Below are 21,098 nucleotides of genomic sequence, written 5' to 3'. Positions count from 1 at the left end.
TTGAGAGTCTGCCTGCCGATGCAGGGGACACGGGTTCGTGCCCTGGTCTGGGAAGATCCCACATGCCGCGGAGCGGCTGGGCCTGTGAGCCATGGCTGCTGAGCCTGCGCGTCCGGAGCCTGTGCTCCGCAACGGGAGAGGCCACAACAGTGAGAGGCCCGCGTACCGCAAAAAAAAAAAAAAGTGATCCTACAAAAGCACACACCTGATCACCCCCTTTTCTAAATTATTTGGTGGCACCCATAGTGATACTCCTTGGCACACACCTGCAGGCATGTTCAGTCACCCTCCCACCAGTTCTCCACAAGCACCTTCTTTCTAGCTGTGCCTTTTCCTGTCTTGGCTTGTGGCCCTCGTTGTCACCGTACCCACATAGATTGCCCCCCACTCTTCTCTACTATGCTAACCCAGGTGGACCTTCCAAGGACTCTTTTCAGGCATGGCTGTTTCCAAAATCTCACCCCACCTCCCCACTTGCATCCCTTCCTGTGTGAGGAACCCTCCCTCCCTCGAGCTTCCTGAAGCCTTTGCCGTACCTCCCACCCCGGGCTGTCACACCACAGTGCAGTTCTCCCTTCTGCTGTCCCTGACCCTTCTTGACCATCATTTCCCTTAAGGCAGAGACTTAGTGCTGTGTCCATGCCTGCCACAGGGGTTCCTAGGACACGTCTGTGGGATGAGGAGGCAGGGGATGGGTGGCGGCAGGCGAGGCATTGAGCGTGCTCTCCCATTTGTGGCAGAACAAAGAATACGTGTGCCGTGGCCACGACTACGAGAGGCTGGAGGCCTTCCAGCAGAGGATGCTCAGCGAGTTCCCACAGGCTGTCGCCATGCAGCACCCCAACCACCCTGACGACACCATCCTGCAATGTGATGCCCAGTGTATCTTTTGACACTTAGTAGGGGAAGGAGGGCTGGGATCCTGGGAGGTGAGGCCCACCCAGTCAGCTGCCCCTCTGCCATGTCGTTGGCCATACAGGCCAGGTTACCTATAAGTCCTGAAGCAGAGTGTGTTCTCATTACTGACCGACACTTAGCAGGGCACTCGTGCTTCACAGAGGGGCCGTGGCATGCCCTTAGCCATGGGGGCCTGGTCATCAGCTGAGCTTCAGGGGGACCTTTATCCCTCTGGTTGGCTGCTGCCAGTACCTGAGTCCCCACCCTGCCCTATGAAGGGTCTGCCTAGGCAGCCAGCAGCAATCACTGTGGACTCTTGCCACAGGGATACTCCACTTCTGTGTCCTGCTCTAGTCCCACGTGCATCTGTTGTTACCCAGAGCCTTTGCCAGCAGGACTGAGGCACAGCTCTGGGGATGGGGAAGGAGACGGGGGGTCTGAGGCACTTGCAAGTCTGAATGCAAACACTGGCCTGCCCCTCATTCCCCACACACAGCTTCCTTGAAGACCTCATGACGGTTGCCATGACTGTAGCAAGCTTGTTCCAGAGAGAGGAGGGCAGGTAGACTCCCATATGTTATCTCACCACAGAGATCCCAAAGAGTACTTTGTTAAAATGTTGTTTTGCAGCAAATACAGTTTACCCGCAGTGGGCAGGCCCAGGCCCTTGCAGCTTTTTCATTTCTGTGAGGTGGGCACCTGCATTCCTCTGACCCCTTTCCCTTCTTCCTTAAAGGGGCACTGGAGAACACCTAGCTGTTGACATCTCACTTTGGCTGAGTGCTCAGGAGACTGACTGCTGGAACGGGGAGAGGGGCAGATAGGGAGATTCGGTCTGTGTTTGGGTCTGATCTGTCCCTTGAAATGCTGCTGCTGCCAGTAGGGAACAAGGGCTGTGGTGTTCTTCTCTCCTTTGCGGGGGATAACAGGGGTCAGCCACTCAGGTCCATCTCTCTTTCAGTCTTTCTGGGTTTCTCCTTCACTTCCTGCCCAGACTTGCAGATCTATGCAGTGACGCCCATTCCAGATTATGTGGACGTCCTGCAGATGGACAGGGTCCCAGATCGCGTCAAGAGCTTCTACCGCGTCAACAATGTGAGGAAGTTCCGGTACGACAGGCCTTTTCACAAAGGCCCCAAGGACAAGGAGAATGAATTCAAGGTGAACAAATCTAGGGAAGTGGGGGCAGTGCTTATAGCGAGGCCGGGGCAAGCCCCACTTTCTAAGGAGCTCATCAGTGTCTCACCCTTCGGGCAGGCAGGGCGTGGTAAAAATCACTTGATGGCCTAAACCTACCTGTGCCTTCCCTGCAGAGCCTGTGGATCGAGCGTACCACGCTGACCCTGACCCACAGCTTGCCTGGCATCTCTCGGTGGTTCGAAGTGGAGAGGAGGGAGCTGGTGAGACACATTTCAGATGGGGCTCATTTTCACAGCTGCTTCCTCAGTTCTTGCTTTGGGGGCCTTTCTCTAAGGACTGAAGAGAGAGAAAGAGTGCTTAGGCCGTCTCCCTGGCCTGGGCTGCCACAGGCAGTCCTGTGCTGGAGGCTTTGTGCACCTTCGTTCTCTCATTTAATATTCACAACACCCTTAGGCACCAGGTATTTTTTTTTCCTCACAATTTATGAATGCAGAAACTATTCTCTGAAGTTCAAGAAGCCAGAGACCTCTGACTTCAGAACTGGTACTCTTCTCTATTTACTGTACTTCTAAGTGCCTACAGATTAGAAGAGGAAATTAGAAAGGGCTCAGGGAGTCCCAACTCCACAGGAACAAGGGTGGGGAGTCAGAATCACAGGTCACAGATCCCTGCTGTCAGGACTGTGATGAGGGAGGGGTTGACATTGTGCCTGGGATGACACCATTGCTGTGTGCCCCCAGGTGGAGGTGAGCCCCCTGGAGAATGCCATCCAAGTGGTTGAGAATAAGAACCAGGAGCTGCGGGCCCTGATCAGCCAGTATCAGCACAAGCAGGTGCATGGCAACATCAACCTGCTCAGCATGTGCCTGAATGGCGTCATTGACGCCGCTGTCAACGGAGGCATTGCACGCTACCAAGAGGTGAGCTGGGGTCCCAGACCAAACCCTGCCTGGGAAAGCAGTTCTCAGGTGCCTCTTCTTGAGATTCCAGCCTCTGAGGGAAGCCTTCCCAACAAGACCTCTCCTGGCTGTGCCTCAGCTGGCCAAGGATGGTCCTGGGATGAGGCTTTAAGCTCTCTGCCACTCCCTATTTCCATTGCACAGCTCTCTGATGGGGCCTTTTCTTCCTTTTTATTCTCTGAACTCTGACAGATGGGTAATCCATCTGATTATGGAAGGATGTTAAGTGGCCTCCAAGAGGAGCCTGAGAGCCCAGCCCTTCACAAGAAGTGAGTTGTGGGCTGGCTAAGAGACTAGTCCCCTCACCCTGGCGACCAGCCCCACCTGCCCTACCCGAGCCAGCAAGGTTCCATGAGGGGCTGAGACCAGCATTCAGGCTTAGATTACTTGGTCACCTTCGGTCCTTCTTAAGACACAAAAAAACACATCTGTGATTGCTGGAGGTTCAAGTAGGCCAAGCTAGAGGTACGTTGGTGTGTGTACCTGCTAGGAGGCAGCCCGGCTACCTTTCAGGTGGCACCTTCAGACTCTTAGTAGTAGCCCTGGGAAGAGTCTTCCTGACTTGGCCTTTTCTTTCACAGGCCTTCTTTGATAAAGATTACATCACCAAGCACCCAGGAGATGCTGAGAAGATCACTCAGCTCAAGGAACTCATGCAAGAGCAGGTATGTCTTGCCGGGGTTGGAGGCCAGTGTCTAGGAGGGAAAGGCTAGGCACCACACGATAGCTGAATAGCTGCAGCACCCAAGGTCTGCTCCCTGGCTAACGGAGTACTGTTGTCTATCACCCTAATAGGTTCATGTTCTTGGAGTCGGGCTGGCAGTTCATGAGAAGTTCGTGCACCCAGAAATGCGCCCTCTGCATAAGAAGCTGATTGATCAGTTCCAGATGATGCGGGCCAGTCTCTACCATGTAAGCTGATCCCTGTCCTGTCCCTGCTGCAGTATAACCAGGTGTCACTTCCTCCAGACCTGTGCAGCAAGCCAAAGGAAGCGGGTGGGTGGGAAGAGGGGCTGGAGAGGCGAACGTGAAGGAAAAGCTGTTCCCACCACAGGATAGCAGGAGGCAGAGGTGGGTGCTCTATCCAGGAGAAGGACACCCAGGATCCTCTTATTCACTTCCTCCCTAAGGAGGAGTCATATTCAAGGACAGAGAATGTTTTTTTCAATGCACTGTGCTGGTGAAGAGAGGTTTTCATATGAGGAGGAAAAGTTTACAGCCCACATGCAGGGATCTCTTTGGAGATATTTTTCATCCCAGGAACCTACAGAGGTAAGGCATAGCCTGAGCCAGCCTTCTCTCCTCCCTCTCCCTCTTTCCCCTCTCTTTCCCCTTCCTCTTTAACCCCCTGCCTCCCTTCCCTCCCTCTTCCTCCATCATGTCTGATAAGCCAGGCTCACATCTGAGAAAGCCTAGGGTGGGCAGTACTTTTGTACTGGCCTCTCTTAGAAGGGTCAGGCAGGTTCTGGGCCTGGCCCAGGCCCCAGAAGATCTCCCTGACTCTGACCTGCCTCCTAGGTCTCCATGGCAGGGTTTGACCCAAGGACTGATGCACACAAGCAGAAGCAGGACCTGTATTCCAGGGCTAGTTTCCCTCCAGGGGTCTTACAGGGAATGCTGTCTGGCTGAGAGGAGGCTTCAGGTGGTTTTGAGTACAAACTTCTGGTCTGTGTGTGAACTTCCCCATCACAGCAGGTGACCCAGGCAAGCTAGAGCCTGGCCACTGGGGGAGCTCTCTAGCAAGCAGGCTGTCAGGTCACTGCAGGAAAAGGCACAAAATGCTCGCCCACATACCTCAGGGTCTCCAGGGCACACGTGGAGGTGTCCTCTCCAGCTGCAGAAGCACATTTCAGCCTTCTGCATGCTTTGGAAGAAGGGAGTGGAAAACCTCCTGCTTCTTCAGGGCAAGCTCAGAAACATCCCCAGTGCACCTAAGGCCCACAGATTGTGAAGGACTTCAGGAAACCTGGACAGTTGTGCTTTGTTTCCTCAGAGTCACAAATAGGGACACAAACCAATGTGCTGTCACCCAGGAGGATTTGGGATCAAAAGTTTCTGCCAAGATGTCTACATACTTAATTATGCAAAAATAGAACTGTACTGCTTTCCAATTACTTGCATCAGGATTTTGTGTCCTGTCTCCCCATAGACTGTGTCACAGACAACTTAACCCAGGTCACTGAGAGCTGGGCCATTTAGCAATCCAATAAAACCCAACTCCAGTTCTTATGTAAGAGGTGTCCACTGTCTGACAGATGGTAATCAGCTCTTCCTCTCCTGTTTCCCAGCTCTTGTTCTACTTTTTCTATAGTGAGAAATGCCTGTTAACACACTCTTGTGAACTCAGACCAACCTCAGCCTACTCCAGATGTGCTTTTAGTGGGTTGACCTAGGCCTCACAGCCTCTGCCCCAGGCTGTGGTGTGGTTAGGAGGGTGCTTCAGTCGTGAAGGGGTCACTGCCCAAAAGAAGCCAGTAGTTCAGGTTCAGCCAACAGTATATGATTTTTTTTCTTTCACATTCCTGCCACCAGCCTGTTCTTCCCTCTCACCTCTTAATTACTTATTTATTCTTAATTATTTATTATGAAGGGGCATTCATTTCTCAACAGGAGTTTCCGGGTTTGGACAAGCTAAGTCCTGCATGTTCAGGCACCAGCACCCCACGGGGAAATGTCCTAGCATCCCATAGCCCCATGAGCCCAGAGAACATCAAGATGACCCACCGGCACAGGTATGGCTTTAGGGCTGAGGAGGGTCCCCTCCACAAAGGTAAGTCTGAATGTCAAAGATCAGAGCGAGGAAGTCCAAAATAGTGCTTGTGTGTACGCACATGCCCTCTTACCCATGTGCACAGCAAACACACAGCTCCTGCTACAGGATCTACACTCTGCATCCAGTCATCCTGGGTGACAGAGGAGTATACATGGTATTGTGGGAACATGGAGGAGGGGGCATTTGGGGTAAGTCTTGAAGGGTAAGTAGAAGTTTGCTGGGCAGAAAAGAGTTGGTGTTAGGAAAGTGATAGAGCAAGATCCAGGCAAAGTCACTAACATGTGCAGACACCTCAAGATATGAGCAAGCCAGTCTGGTCAGCACTACAGGTAGAGCCAAGTGGCTGGAGTGAAGGATTCCAGGGCATGGAAGAGGGCCAGGACCAGCTCTGGATGGGCTCGGTTCATTCAGGCCTTTGGACTTGATCCCAGGGGGAATGAGGATCACCAGTTGGTTTTAAGGAAGAGGACAACATGGTGATGTGAACATCAAGGTGTCCCTGCTCTGCACTCAGGAGTCCTTGTCGCCAGGGCTCCACTGGGGAGACTTCAAGTCTCCAGGGCAGGAAGCCCAGGGCAGGAAGCCCAGGCCAGGGGATGACCCTGGAGAGGAGCCCTCACTTCGCTTTGTTTTCCAATGTGAGCAGCAAGTTAGTACAGAGGGGTACTCAGCAAATGAGAAGGAATGAATGAATGGGGGGCTGCCTGGAACTGATAGAAGAGAACTGTTGGCAAGCCTGTGGCCACAGAGATGGAAGGAGGCCAACAGATGGTTCACAGCCAGCTATTTTGATAGCTTCCCCAAACTAGGAAGACACCCTGACCTAGGAGCAGATCTGATCTGGGTGTGGGCACTGGCTCAGATAGACACCCCATAGCAAGGAGGACCTGGGATCCGTGACCTGATTCAGCATATCTCTCATTCCTCCTGCGACACTGCTGATGTCATCAGACTGAGTGGCCATAAATCATTTAACTCTAGGTCGAGACTATGCCAAGCTACCGTTGGCCCTCCCAGACTAGGGGCCCCTAGTGGGGTTCAGGAATGTTCCAGGCCTCAGATGGGTATGAGCATGGGCTATGGAACCATCCAAACCAGTGATGGCTAAGGCTTAGGGATGACTGTTTTATACACACCCATGACTCTCCCCCCACCACCTAGCAAAGTGTCTCAGCTCCAGACCTGACTCCTCCCTATCTCCCACTCTTGTTCACAGCCCCATGAACTTGATGGGGACCGGCCGCCATTCATCATCCTCTCTCTCCTCACACACATCTAGCGAAGCTGGAAACGTGGTGATGTTGGGTGACAGCTCCATGGGCGAGGCTCCTGAGGACCTGTACCATCACATGCAGGTACAAGAACTGTCCAAGGAGAATGGGCCAGGGCACCATACCTAGAGGATTCACCTCTCTGCTGGCCTGAGGACTGGCATCCCTGCCTAGTTCTCTTGTTCCTGAATTCAGAACACCCAGAGCTAACAAAACTGCCTTCCCTCCACACCATCCCATGTTGCACTTCCCAGGCCTTCTTTCCCAAGAAGGAAATCTAGCTTTAGTCCTGGCTGCTCTTAGAGATTCCATGGGAAATCTCCTCTGACAGATTGCCTTTCTGCCTGGCATTCCTGATGGCTAAGTCCTGCTTCCTCCATGGGCACCATCACTAGAGTCTACCCAACAGCCCTGCTCCTTTGGGGTTAATAGGTGACCCTTAGTGCTGGCCATCAGCCTGGCCTCCATCAGGGCAAGGGTACAGTATCAGACACTGGGTCTGGGCACCTCACTTCATGGCATGAAGAAGCCAACTGTGGGCCAGTCTACAGTCCTGGCCATTCAGACCTCTATCCTGCTAATTTTTCTCCCTTTGCAGCTCGCGTATCCCAACCCCAGGTACCAGGGCTCAGTCACCAACGTCTCTGTTCTGTCCTCGTCCCAGGCAAGCCCTTCTTCCTCCAGCCTGAGTTCCACTCACTCAGCACCATCCCAGATGATTACCTCTGCCCCTTCCAGTGCCCGAGGTAAGGATGGCAGGGCGCTGCTTGCAGAAGGGAGAGGAGAGAGCCTCATGGGCCCCACTTGTCCTCCTCTCATCTGTGGCTATGTCTTTGAAAGCGGCCCTGTGACTTAGAGAATGCTCACCTGCGCTTTTAGTACCAAGGACTCGAGGGGTCCTACCACCAAATCTTTTTCTCTGGCTGGCTTCAGACCCTGCTCGGAGCAGTGGTTGCAGCTATGCTGCCACCGAGGTAGCTTAGCCATCGCATCTCCACCTCAGTAAGAGGACACACAGCCTAGGGGAAAGCTCAGTTCTTTTCCATTGAAGTGTTTGCAAGAATAAAGCTCAAAGTTAAGGCAAAAGTGAGTTTTGTCTTGAGTAATCAAACATGATGAAAAAGTATGAAAATTAAATTTGAAGACTAAAATTAACCCTGGAAAATATTATTATAAATGGTAACAACAGCCAAAAAATCTTTGTTCAGTTGGGAAAGTCTTAATCAGGAGAGATGGCTCTGTAAAAAGCTATTAACTTTGCCAATTATTGCTTGATTTCTTGTTCAGTTGAATAAATATTGTTCTGAGCCAGCATCTTTTTCATATTCTGATTCTAGTTCCTGCAGTAAAATTTGATTCTCTGTCCTTTTAGATAGAAACATTCACAGTGGAATGGAAATTAGCTATGGTGACTAAAATCTAGCACTTCCCAGGGTTGGCTGTGCAGAATAGTAGCAGAAGAGAGTGGTGAGCTTACCAGCTAGTCACTGGCTGTTGCTTCCAGGCTTCAGAGGGGTGGAGTCTCTTTGTTCTTCTCATTATTATGAAGATAAACAGAAATAGCACAAATGTATGACATAGAGGGTCATTGAGGGAAAAAAAAAACACCTTTTCTTTCATAGCACACAAACCTGAAAGGCCCACAGTAGCAGTGATGGAGAGAGAGATGCAGTGGCCAACTGGGAAAAGCCTCAGCAGACAGCAGAAGGGGGGTAAGGCTGCAACAGGCACAGTTACAGACTTTCACCTGAAGCATCCAGCCCAGCCCCTCATTCCCCGTGGAGGAAATAGGTCCAGGGGCTTAAGGCCATCCAACCAGTTTTTGGCCAAGTTGATTTTGGAGTTTGAGTCTTTACACTTGCCAGCCCTCAGTCTGATGCCCATTCCACTTCCATGATCGCCTCCCTAACATGGACCAAGGCACTCAAAAAAGGGGAGCCAGCATTTGGAAGCAGGTATTTCTAGTGTTGAAGAAGAAAAATGATCCAACAAATGGGTGCATGTTGAAGATTTGTCAGTATGTGAGGGCTGCAAACATAGAGAAGCAACAGTGATTTGTGTTATAAAGAAGGTACATCAAAAGATGTTTTGGGGAATAAAAAGGAAGGAAACCCTGAGAAGTCAGCCATGACTTCTGTAGTGGAGGTTAGCATTTGCAGTGTCTTAAGGTAATGCTCCTGAATAGAGCTGCAGAAACAGATTTTGTAATCTAATCTGTTGTGTGGTTTTTTTCCTAACCTGAACACTCTCTAAGATATACTCAGCCATATCTAAGTCTTTAGCTGGGTATTCTTGCTGAAGTCAGATCTCTGAACCATGATTATTGATAAAAACAGAGGCAGCAAAGGATGGACATTTTAACTCACTTCCACTCTGACATTGCTCAGACACTTCCTCTAGGCAGTGCCTGGTACTCGGTGCCCTGAAGAGGACAAAGACGCCATCAGGGACCTCACAGGCTTTCTGGTACCACGTTTGTCCTTCCAGCTAACCATATACTAATCTATTCCCTCATCAAGCTTTTACGAGTGCTCAGTGAGAAGTCTGCGTTGCTCTTACACCATCAGAGTTGAATAGAGAGAAGTTATGTTCTCCCTGTTTGGAAGTGATCCCTTTTTATTTCAAATGGCTTGGTTATCAATTGCTGCATAATAAACCACCCACCAAAACTTAGTGTCTTAAAACCACAATTTATTATCATCTTGCGTGATTCTGTGGGTTAACAGGGCTCACTGAGCAATTCTCAGTTGCAGTCTCTCATGAGCTTGCAGTCAGATGTCACCGGGGGCTGGAATCATCTCAAGACTCAACTAGGCTGGACATCCAAGATGGCTCGCTCACGTGGCTGGCAGGTGATAGTACCTGTCAGCCGGGAGCTCAGCTGGGGCTGTCAACCGGAGTCCCTACGTATGACCTCTCTCTGTAGCTTGAGCTTCTCACAGCATGCAACCGATTTTCCCCAGAGCAAGCATTCCAAGACACCCAGGCAAAAGCTGCAAGACTTCTTATTACCCAGCCTTGGAAGTCCCAGAACATCCTTTTTGCCACATTCTGTTGGTTAATCAAGTCACTAAGGCCAACCCAAATACCAGGGTGTGGAATAAGACTGCACCTCATGATGTGAGCCGTGGCATGTGTGTTTTGGGAGGGAAGGCATTGATGGTCGCCATCTCTGGAGGTAAGCTATCATGATGGTCAAACTCTAGAATATCATATAGTGAAAGGCTGATAGGAGCTCCCTCCCTTTCTGGAGTAGATATGAAGTATAAAAGTGAACAGAATGGTTAAACAGAACTGGGCCCAAAGTGGGGAATCGTGATAAGAGCAGAGGCTATTAAGAAAGAGCAGGAAGTCACTTCTAGGCTACAACATCCATGCAATCCGTGTGTAGGCCCATCTGGAGAAAGCCATGGGCCCAACATGTGTCAGGCCCACATGTGAGAGAAGATACAGACTTTGACCTGGTGTTATAGAGGAAGACTGATATTTTTAGATAAACGTGGGAGGTGAAGTAGTAGATGCACTGGCGTCACGGAAGAAACAGAATGGCCCACTCGGGGGTTCATGTCTGATGTTACGGATGAGGGGAAGGCTTTCATGGAGAGTGTTCTGGAGAGTCCTTTGCATTGGAGTCACTTTCCCCACTCCCAGGAGTGGTCATGTCACCAATAGCCTTCCTTGCCGTGACCATTGACACTCTGCTGTGGTTCTTGTTGCTTTGGAAACCTTCAAGTTGAATGGCCTGCAAGGCAGTCTAAACTCTTGTACGTCGGCAGCGCCCCCTGGTGGTTAAAAGGCTGAGTGGGGCTAGGAAACATGGAGATTTTGATTGATTCTCCTTGAATTACTCAGTCATGCTGGGACTTAGCCCCCCTGGGGTTTACCAAACTACACCTGAAGTAGTTCAAAAGTCCTGTGACACAAAAGCCCTTGTGGTGTTTAAATGTTTTCATGAAAAGTAGCCATCACTCTCTCCTACCATGGTACTGGCTGCCCAGGGAAGACAACAGTGGGCAGGAAGTAAGATGATAGTTAGAAAATCCAGTGGTAGCACAGAGCACTCTTTAGTTTTCGCACCAGAGGGGCCTCCATAACATGGATACAAATCCTCAGCATAGCCCCTGGGGCCTGCAGGCTGCTGTCCCTCCATCCTAGCCCTGCAACATGTATCAGGATATTGAGTGCGCAGATCTGGGGTTGGCCTGGTGAGCCAGACTGTGAGCTCTGTGAGGTGAGGGACCATGGCCAAGCTGAGCAAGGCGGTACACCATGTTCCAACCACATGCCTGGTGCGGGATGGATATTAGATACGAGTTTGATGTAACTGAGTTGGTATAAAGGGGCTGTGTCTCTGTGCACGCCAAGTTGGGGGTACCCCTGTCCAGAGATGTGGCCAGCAGGACCCAGGGAGCATTCAGAGTTTCTTGCTGGAAAGGCACTATAGAAACCAGTGGGATTAGGAGCCCTTTTCCTTTTTTCTTTACACAGCCGTCTTTTTGAGGTTGCCTCAGAGCATAAGTTCTAAAAGAAAATATTGATGTAAGTGGAAAAAATCACCAAATAGTAGCAATTCAGGCCTAGTTTTTTAAAAAAGCATACTTTACTTATTCCCTTATCAATGAAGGATATTTTTAAAACTAGGTCTTAGAGCCAGCCCTGGGGTTCTATAAACAGTATCACTCAGACCAGCTGTGGAAAAAGTTTACTTAAATAATAATTGCCTTACTTGTTTTTAATATACTGACTTCTTCAACATATTTAAGCCTCATCTCCTTGGACTAAAATGAGTACAAGAGGCATATCTCAAGAACGCCTGGCTGCAGAAGACCTTTTTTAGTTGTACCCTGACAGTGCCTGGACGGCACACTCACAGGAAGGTCCAGAGACCCTGGTTTTCAGGGACACACAGCCTCCTGAGCTGCAGGTTCACCTCTCAGATGGAGCCTCACTAAGAAAACACCACAGAGAGGGGTTTCAACCACTTGAACCAGCCAGAGGCTGCCGAGCTGCCAGTGGGCAAGTAAGGGGCACTGGGGTCCAGGTGACCCTCCCACGAAGGGTCCAGAAGACCCCACTAATTGGACATGGACATGCTGGCGTTTGGCACGATGAGTGATGGACGTTTGGAGGACCTTCTAATTATATCTTCCCAAGGGAAGCCCGCAAGTTTACTCTCACTACTTCTGTGGAAGGTCCCCTTGAGAACCATTGGTTGACAGGTTCCTGGGCCCATAGCTGTGGCCTGCATCAATGGGGACTAAGCCACACCACATCTGGTCTCCATAACAGCCCCTCAGGCCAGAGGAGGTCTCACAAGAGAAGGGTATGAACCAAGTCAACTCAAGAGCCTGGGTTAAAGACCCACAAGTCCCAGACTAGCTCCATGACTCCCGAATTCAATGAAGGGCAAGTCTTAGAAACCCTGGAGAGCCCCCTGTGTGCAGGGCCCTGGGCCCCCAGCCAGTCTGGCTGGGTCTGTAGTAGGATGGCCAGGAAGGCAGAGGCCAGGCACTGGAGGCTTGGAATCTGGGAAAAGGTGGTAGGGAGCCAGCTGGGAACAGGGCCAGTGGTGTCTGGAGAAGGTAAGTGTGTAGAAACAGTGTGTCAAGTAAGAACTGTGCTGCTGTGTTATCTGAGTGTGTCTGTTTCTGTGTGATGGCTCCATTGCAAGCTGGCCTGGGCCCGTGCCTGGGCCCCCTGAGAGAGCTCAGCATCCAGGCCACACCCATCTCCCAAGAGTGCTGGATGCAGAGGGCCCCTAGGACCCCAGCTCCAGTCCCCAGCTCTCCTCATGATCTGCCTCTGAGCATGGTGAGGGCGCTGTCAGGGAGTCTGCATTGCCCCAGGCTGTAGTATGTGTGCCTTGGCTGGGATGCCAGGTGCAGCCCCCACCGCCATCTAACCACCAGGCTCTGCTTCATTCCTCCTGTGTTTGCTGAGTTCATCCTCACCCCAACTGCAAGGGGACACCCACCCTGGTTCCTTGGCCCCAAGGATGCCTGCCCCCTGGGCCCTCCATCTGTGGCTCGTCATCTGTGCGTGATTGTTCTCACTTGGTTACAGGCTCTCCCTCTCTGCCAGATAAGTACCGCCATGCCCGGGAAATGATGTTGCTGCTGCCCACACACCGGGATCGCCCCAGCAGTGCCATGTATCCAGCAGCCATCCTGGAGAACGGACAGGTAATGGAGCCAGCCTACTGACTGCCCTTTGCTGCGAGTGTGTTGGCCTGGGCTTCCCTCGTTGCACTTGCTAGGCTTTCTGCACTGTCCTTCGTCCCTCCCTCATTCTGCCATAAGACCCTCAGAAGGCTGCTGGGCTCCTAGATGGGAACTGCAGTGAATGTGAGGACCAGCAGTCCAGATGGAGTACAGCTGTGGGTAGAGTGGTGGCAGGGTTGGAACCACCATTGTTTGTGTGGCTCTCTATCCTTCTGGCCAGCCTCCTGGACTCCTCATCTATAAACAGTCTGGCAGAGAAAACTGGTTCTTTTCTGTCCCAAGAAGGCAGTGGTGGACGTGGGTCTAGAAAATGGCCTTCTTCCCTGTGTGTGTGAAGGACATCCTCACTGGGGCAAACTCTGCCTCTTTCATCCATCCATCCATCCATCCATCCACCTGAAGCGCCTCTCTACCCGCTGGGACTACTCTCCACACCATTTGCACAGCTCTCCAAATATCCTATATGGGGCCCTTGAACAAGAAGCTGCAGGGATTAGCTCCTTACCCTCCTGTCCAGTCTGCCCTGTCCTCCTGTCAGGGTCCATGAAAGTCACCTCCAAACAACTGTTACCTAGTCCCAGAGTGCCAGGACTTTGCCAGCAGTACCTCCCTGTGCCTGGTCAGCCCTCCCAGGTGGAAGGAGCAGGTCTGCCTGGCAGCTGCCCATCAGAACAGTAGGTCCTGTCTGTGACTTTGGGCTTGAGTGCCTCCCTTTCCCTACCTTCAGTGCTCACATGGGCCTGTGCATGTGGGCATCTCCAGGAGACTAAACCTGTCAGTGCTCAGGGGTGAAAGGGGTCCCTAAATCCTTTCTACCAGTGGGTCTCCTTGGCAGGACAGAAGGATACAGTTAGATACCCTCGGGTGTCTGTGTCCTTTTTCTTGGCCATGTACAGGACAACCTGGAGCCCAGGGAGACACTGGAGGGTGGACCCTCAAACATGGCACATGGCAGGACTTAGAGCCAGAGAGCGTGGATAGTTTTCCCGCTGGCCTGATGTTCTCAACACATCTCAAGCATGAGCTGTACCACTCCTTTGATTTTTCCATCTGATCCTGGAATATCCTGGCTCCTGTGGCCCACAACACTGCCCCCAAGGTGTAACTGGTTGTTTTCACTCTTTGATGTTTTTCTCCTTCCCTCAGCTGCCAAACTTCCAGCGGGCCCTGTTCCAGCAAGTGGTTGGAGCCTGCAAACCCTGCAGTGATCCCAATCTGTCTGTGGCTGAAAAAGGTATAATTCCCTTTCCCAGGTGGCCTCCTCCCATGTTTATCCCCCTCCTGAGCGTCTGACTCTTGTCCCTGAGCACCAGTTGGCCAAGGCTGAGCCACACTCTAATGCGCAGGCCAGTCTATCTGTCCAGAGTCCTGACCAGTTCCTGTGTTCACTATTTAACCCACGTCTGGCTTGATGCTAAGGTTTGGATCCTGTTTGTTTGTATCTCTCCCTCCCCAGGGCCCACCCTCTGAGAAGCCCCAGCTGCCACCTGCCGAGCCCACCTTTATGAAAAGGGCTGCCATATGCAAACGGTGGGCAGCCACTCCCCAGGGCTCCTCCCAACCAGCCCCAGAATTTAGCAGGCCCTGTGGCCCCTTTGGTCCCTCTCAACTTGGGCCCACAGGGACCTCTCCTTTTTGCTCAGAACAGGCCTGTGGCTAAGCATGCCCCCAAGAATAATGGGAAGGACAGGCCATGGCAAAGTGAGTTTCCCAGAGACAGTCCTGTCCAAGGGACTTCAGTTCTTCCTATAGCCGCTCTGGCCTGCAGCTGCTGTGAGTCCATTTTTTACACATTGCAAGTCCAACAACTATACCATGAGACTAGGCAATAGTTAGATCAGAGGCTGTTTATAGATAGTGGAGTTTTACCCTATGTTCTGCTCCAGCAAGCTGAAGGAAGAACCAGACTTCGACCCATATGACCCAGCCCAAACATGGAGACCTGAGTTCATTTAACATAGAACAGTACCTGTGTGGGGACTATGCTAAGCCTACCTGCCACACAGAACCGGCCCCATGTCAGCCCGCTCCCTGTAGGTTCCCCTCCCCTCTCCTCCATCTGTTGGACTTTAGGGCACACTTAGTCCCCAGCAATACAACCTGCTGTCCCATCAGAACACGTCCCTCCAAAGCTGTTGTCATGTCATCATTGCACCTCTTCACCAAGTACTGTCTGCTGTTCCCACCGTCATTGTTCCTCCCCTGCTCATCATGGAGGATATGCCTCTCTGTCCTCTTTAAGGAGACCACGCACGGGGTCCATGACCTCAGTGCCTGGTAGGCATCGGCACCGGGTACTCAACCACAAAGGGCATGGAGATTCTGGCTGAAGATGCCTTCCTAGCCTCAAGGTTGCACATCCCCAAAACATGCGGCTTACCTGGACCCCTGCACCTGTGCCCCAAAACAGAATGCCCTTCTGGCCTTGAGGGCCAGAATCCACAGTGGCTTCTCTTTACCTGAGTTGTGGAGCAATCTCAGATCTAGCCAAGAGCACAGATGGGCTCAGAGCTCAAGTGGGTGCTGGTGGCCAGACCAGGACCTTAACGCCAGCCGGACCCAGAAGAGCTTCAGGCTTCAGACCAAGCTGCAGCAAGAAGCTGGATATGCCCACCCCCCAGGTGTGGGAAGGAAAGAGGGTTGTCTCAGAACAAAGGCTGAGCCCAGAGCAAGCCCATTTAAGCCACAAAGCCAGTGCTCAGTGCATAGCAAACTAGACATTTGCCTAGGGGGAACACATAGGCCAGAGTAATAACTCCCTAAGTCTCTACCTGGATCCTCCAGGGAAGGAACTGTGCATACTTGTCACCATTCTCTTGTCATCGGGATCTTGAGTCCCATGAGAATTCCACTTCTCACTTACATGTGTCTCTCTTTGCTAGGCAGTGACTCCCAGACCAAGCAAGCCTGCCCTCGAGGCTGTGGGCTGTGCACAGGGGACCTCAGGCCAGTGGTGGCCCATAACAGAGAGAGAGAGAAATGGCCAGGACACAGTGGGGATTGCCCCTCTTCTCCTAGGATAGGTCTGTGCATCTTAGATTTTCCACTAACCCCAACACACTTATGCTGTATGGCACAAGTTCACTGGTCTCAGTGGTCACCAACAGCAGGCTATAGGGCGAGCTTGATGATTTCTGGTTCACACGGAGGGGCTCAGGCAGGTACCCTTTGTACACCATTGCAGCCTTGCCAGCTTTCTTCCCCCATATCGTTGCTACCTGCAAGATCCTTTGGGCCCTTGTGGGTAAACTTTTGCAGTCCCACAGTTCTTCCGGGGTCTAGATGTGCACATGAGATCTTGGGCTGTCAGAGCCCCTTTGGGGAAGCTGCCCAGACCCACCTCCAAGCTTCTTATTCCGTGAGGTTTGGTGGCTTTTTATGGAGATGGAACTTCTCCTTTTCGGGAGAGGGAGGCTCAGTGCTGAGGACCAGGAAGCTCATGCTGCAACTTGAGGAAAGCCTACATGAGAATAGGCCTGTCCTGTCCTTAGGGTGGCCCAGGCTCTCTGAGGAGGCCTTCTGGTGGAATCCACCTGGTGTTCACCAGAGTCAGAATTCTTTCCTCCCTTAAGTGGACAGCTGAGTGTCTGTCTACCCAATCACTGCCACACCCTCCCTTCTGCCACCAGCTGTCAGCCATCCCATGAGACTGAGCCATGCTCCTCAGAACTGAAGCTGTTGAGGTCGTTGAGTTCTACCCTGTGTTCTGCTGCAAGCCCACAGCAGTTCTTGACCAGTGATGACTAGGGTGGACATCACCCATCACCTTATCCCTGGACCACATGGGGCCCAACCCCTCCTGGCCACATCCTCCTCAACGGCTAAGCTCCAGCTCCTTCCCTCCCAGAGCCTCTCAGGTCCCATTAGGCCCTGGCATTCCCCACGCAGGACCTGGAGTGCGAAGAACCCAGACCCCAGCCTTGTCAGGCTCACTTTAGCTATGACTGCCTCAGAACAAAGCCAGTGGGTAGGCCACTTCTCTCTCTAGGAGAGCCCAAAAGGGAACTGGTGCCTGTCTGGCTTTGTCAGAGAAAGGTCATATTTCTTGTCAGTGTTATTTGTTCTCCAGGAGGAGTTGGCCAGTAGCATTCACATGCCCCCCTTCTGCTCCTCGGACCCCAAGGTCCAGCCATCCCTTCTCTCCTCTCCCCTCTTACAAAGTCACTCACCCCAGCTGTGGCTGAAGGGCCAGTATTCTGGCACTGGACTTCTTCCTTACCATAGGTGGACACCCTGTGTTTCCCTTTGTCCAGGGCCCACTCTACCCTGCATCCATAGCATGTGGGTGCCAGGAACTGGGCCTCTCTACATGCCCCAAAGCACCCATGGGCTCCACAGCCCTCCCTCCTCTCTGGAAGCAGTGGTCCTTGCTGAACCTGGGCCATGACTCACAGGCTTTAGACTCTCCTCCAGCAGGCACAGTGAATACCAGTCCTTACCTAGAAAACCCCTGTGCATCCCAAGCCCGGCCAGTGGGCACAGAAGCAACAGGGATGGGCAAAGCTTGTACTTACCACAGGCTCTTTGTGGGGCCAGCTTGGGGGCAGCTCCTGCCCCCTCCCTGGCCTTGCAGCAGCTGTGGACGGAGGCAGTCTCTGCTGCCCACCCATCCTGCTCCCTGCTTTTTCCATTGGGCCAGGGCTATGGGAGAGCCCTGAATCCTGACCTTGGTAAGACTATCCATAGGTGCGCACTCGCACTCTCTCTCTCTTTTTTTGCAGTCCCATCAGCCTGTTTGACTCTCCTCTTCTCACCTCTTCTGTTCTCTCTTCTCCTCCTGGCAAGTCCTGGAGGCTGCAGATGCTCACTCCTTGCTGCACTTTCTCTCCGCTTACCGTATCCTGAGTACTCTTCAGACATCAGTTCACTCTGTTGCCATCCTCTTAAGTGGCTTCTGTCCTGACCACGGTCCCCTGTGGGCCACAGTGTCTTGCTTAGCCAGTGTTTTGTGTCTTAGGAGCTGGCGTGCCACTCCCACGTGTGCTGAGTACATAGTATGCACCTGCAGAAGCCATAGGCTGTAGGACAGGCTTCTCTCAGAGGGTGGCTCAAGAAGTAACCTCCCTTCATGCCATCTGTTTTCACCCTTCAGCGGTGCCAGCAGCCCCCAGCAGCTGGAGCCTGGATAGCGGAGCCCGAGAGGCCCAGCCCTTCCTGTCTGCCCACACGGGGTGCATCCTGGCCCCCCCAGTGCCTCCCCGAAGCCTGCTGCATGGTAAGAAGACCTCCAGCGGGTCCCCCAGATAGTCCCCAGTCTCAGATTCTACTCACGGGCAAGGGCAACAGCCCTCCAGGCTGAGAAGATGGGCCGACTCAGCCAAGGAAAAAACATCCCCACCGCAGGAAGGATCCTGCAGGGCTTTGGGGTCAGTGAGGTTTCCAAGCACAGCAGGTGAGCTCAGTGAGGCCTTTCCAACCGTGGAGGCTGAAGACATCAGAACTGACCATGCCAAGCGTGATACTCACCAGCCTGTCGTCGCCAAGCAGCAGGCTGAGAGCTGCCACTGTCTGCGGTCTGTTGTTCCATGGGCTCTGATGCACTCGACCTTCTTGACCTCCTGTGTGGCATGGGTGTCTTTACTCCAGCAGCTTGTGTTTTGGAGAACTTCAGTGAAAGGAGAGGTTTTCCTGTGGCCTTCAATGCTGAGGGGTTGCAGGAGACTCACATCTGTCCAGTTGTCCCTACAAGATATGCTGACGTGCAGCGCAAGAAGGGCCCAGCTGAGGCTCTGGTTCTGTTTCCTTTGCAGGTCATTACTCCCTACACTTTGACGCCTTCCACCACCCCCTGGGTGACACCCCCCCGGCCCTCCCAGCCCGGACCCTGCGCAAGGTAATGCACTAAGGTGACAGCCCCACCAGGATGTGAGAGGAGCCATCTCAGCTGCTAGAATCACCCCTGAGACACCTGAGGTCTACCTCTCCTGCTCCTGTCCCTGAGAGCCCAGCCTGGCAGAAGCTGGGGGTGGCCGGAGCCACACTTGGGATGCAGATGACCAATGTGTCCTGCAACAAATGTGATGGGGGCAGGGAAATCAGAGGGTCCTGGAGATGGCAACATGGTACTTAGAGTATGTGAGCAACGAGCAGTGAGAAGCCAGGGGGTTCCCTGCCAACACCCAACTTATCAACACACCACAGTTCAAGAGGTAAAGAAACATTCCTGTGGTGGATCATAGAGCACTTTAAACTGGAGTCCACTCAAAGCAAGAAGCATCAGATACCAGACCTTTATGAAAAACTCGTTAACTTTTCTGCAAATTGGAAAAGACTGTCACAGATTTCAGCAGCAGAATGTGCACTCATCTGGTCCGTGGCCCACTAGGGTTCTTTCTACCCTCGCCAACTGACCTGATGACCCAGCCCTTCTGTCTGTACCCCAGAACCACAGCCAGCAGCCTGGGACATGGCTTCAGGGGGCACAACTGCCCAGCAGCCAAGACAGGGCCATTTTTTAGCCACAGAAATGCAGGTGATTCTGGGCCTCCACTGGCTTGTTGGGGGCAGGGAAGAGCTAGGGGGTGACTGATGATGAAACAAGAAACATGCTGTTGATGAGGATTAAAGTTCATTAATAAGCAGACTCTTGGTCTTCTCTTCCCATAGTGGGCCAGCCAGCCTGTTTGGAAAGAGGGATTCTAACATTTTTACTTTTTTTTGCAGTCTCCTCTCCACCCTATCCCAGCCTCCCCCACAAGCCCCCAGTCGGGCCTGGATGGCAGCAACTCTACGCTGTCTGGCAGTGCCAGCAGCGGTGTGTCTTCCCTAAGCGAGAGTAACTTTGGGCACTCCTCGGAGGCCCCTCCTCGAACCGACACCATGGACTCCGTGCCGAGCCAGGCCTGGAATGCTGACGAAGATCTTGAGCCACCCTACCTCCCCGTCCACTACAGCCTCTCCGAGTCCGCTGTTCTGGACTCCATCAAGGCCCAGCCGTGCCGAAGCCACTCAGCCCCGGGATGTGTCATCCCTCAGGACCCCATGGACCCACCTGCGCTGCCACCCAAGCCCTACCACCCCCGCCTGCCAGCCCTGGAGCACGACGAAGGTGTGCTGCTGCGCGAGGAGACCGAGAGGCCTCGGGGCCTGCATCGCAAGGCCTCGCTGCCTCCTGGGAGCACCAAGGAAGAGCAGGCTCGCATGGCCTGGGAGCACAGCCGAGGGCAACAATGAGGGGCAGGGAGGCAGCTGGGACACCACCCTCAGTGAGCAGCTTTCCCCACCACTCCAGGTCTGAAAAGCAAGTCCCCCCGCAGGGAGCCAGAGAGGCCTGGCACTCAGGAGAGAACCACCCCGAGTCTACATTCTACTGCCGTGAACTCGTGTGTTGCCATGTACAGAGGCCACAGCAGCATGAAGGGTTGTGGCTTCTCTTTTTATTTCATTTTCTACATTCCATTTCTATGGGTTTTCCTTTTTCCTTTGTGGAGTAGATGCTTTCTTCCTCCTGCAGTTCCAGATGATGTGGAGCTATATGGAGATATTGCACAGACAGAATCGATTGCTTTGCAGGGCCCAGGGGTGTAGGAGCCCAGGCCCTCCCTCCAGGGAAGAGATGCACAGAATGGAAATTGCACTAGGGACCTCTTCCTTTGCTGTGTGGACAGAAGAGCTCACGGTTGTATTCAGGGATTGCAAGGACCACGTTGACTATGTCACCAGTGGACAAGGGGGCTACAAGCCATTTTGCACAAATGTCTGCCCACCTGCTCCCTCTTCCATCCAGGAGTGTGCAACTGAGAGGCTGGCTAGGCCAACCTGCCAGCTCAGGCATGTGACCTGGCCTAACTGCATGCCCAGGGCATACTGCCAGGCTTCCGTGGGCCAGCCCTGCCTC

The 21,098-nt window shown here is 52.7% G+C and overlaps 1 protein-coding gene across 1 annotated transcript in view; it reads left to right on the top strand.

Moving 5' to 3' along the window:
* DOCK3 (dedicator of cytokinesis 3) overlaps window positions 1-20,434 on the top strand; it is a gene marked incomplete at both ends in the record, with an annotated part of 415,489 nt that extends 395,055 nt beyond the window's left edge. The window contains 13 exons of the mRNA XM_079712090.1: window positions 741-882; window positions 1,892-2,058; window positions 2,211-2,297; window positions 2,778-2,957; window positions 3,578-3,661; window positions 3,792-3,908; window positions 5,607-5,728; window positions 6,986-7,124; window positions 7,639-7,786; window positions 13,104-13,222; window positions 14,408-14,495; window positions 19,012-19,094; window positions 19,925-20,434. Of these exons, the coding sequence (XP_079568216.1) occupies window positions 741-882; window positions 1,892-2,058; window positions 2,211-2,297; window positions 2,778-2,957; window positions 3,578-3,661; window positions 3,792-3,908; window positions 5,607-5,728; window positions 6,986-7,124; window positions 7,639-7,786; window positions 13,104-13,222; window positions 14,408-14,495; window positions 19,012-19,094; window positions 19,925-20,434 (1,986 nt within the window). The remainder of the gene's footprint in view (window positions 1-740; window positions 883-1,891; window positions 2,059-2,210; window positions 2,298-2,777; window positions 2,958-3,577; window positions 3,662-3,791; window positions 3,909-5,606; window positions 5,729-6,985; window positions 7,125-7,638; window positions 7,787-13,103; window positions 13,223-14,407; window positions 14,496-19,011; window positions 19,095-19,924) is intronic.
* Window positions 20,435-21,098: the final 664 nt, after the last annotated feature.

Source organism: Hyperoodon ampullatus (genome assembly GCF_949752795.1).
Source record: "Hyperoodon ampullatus genome assembly, chromosome: 10".
NCBI lineage: Eukaryota > Metazoa > Chordata > Mammalia > Artiodactyla > Ziphiidae > Hyperoodon > Hyperoodon ampullatus.
This window is presented reverse-complemented; position numbering and strand designations above follow the sequence as displayed.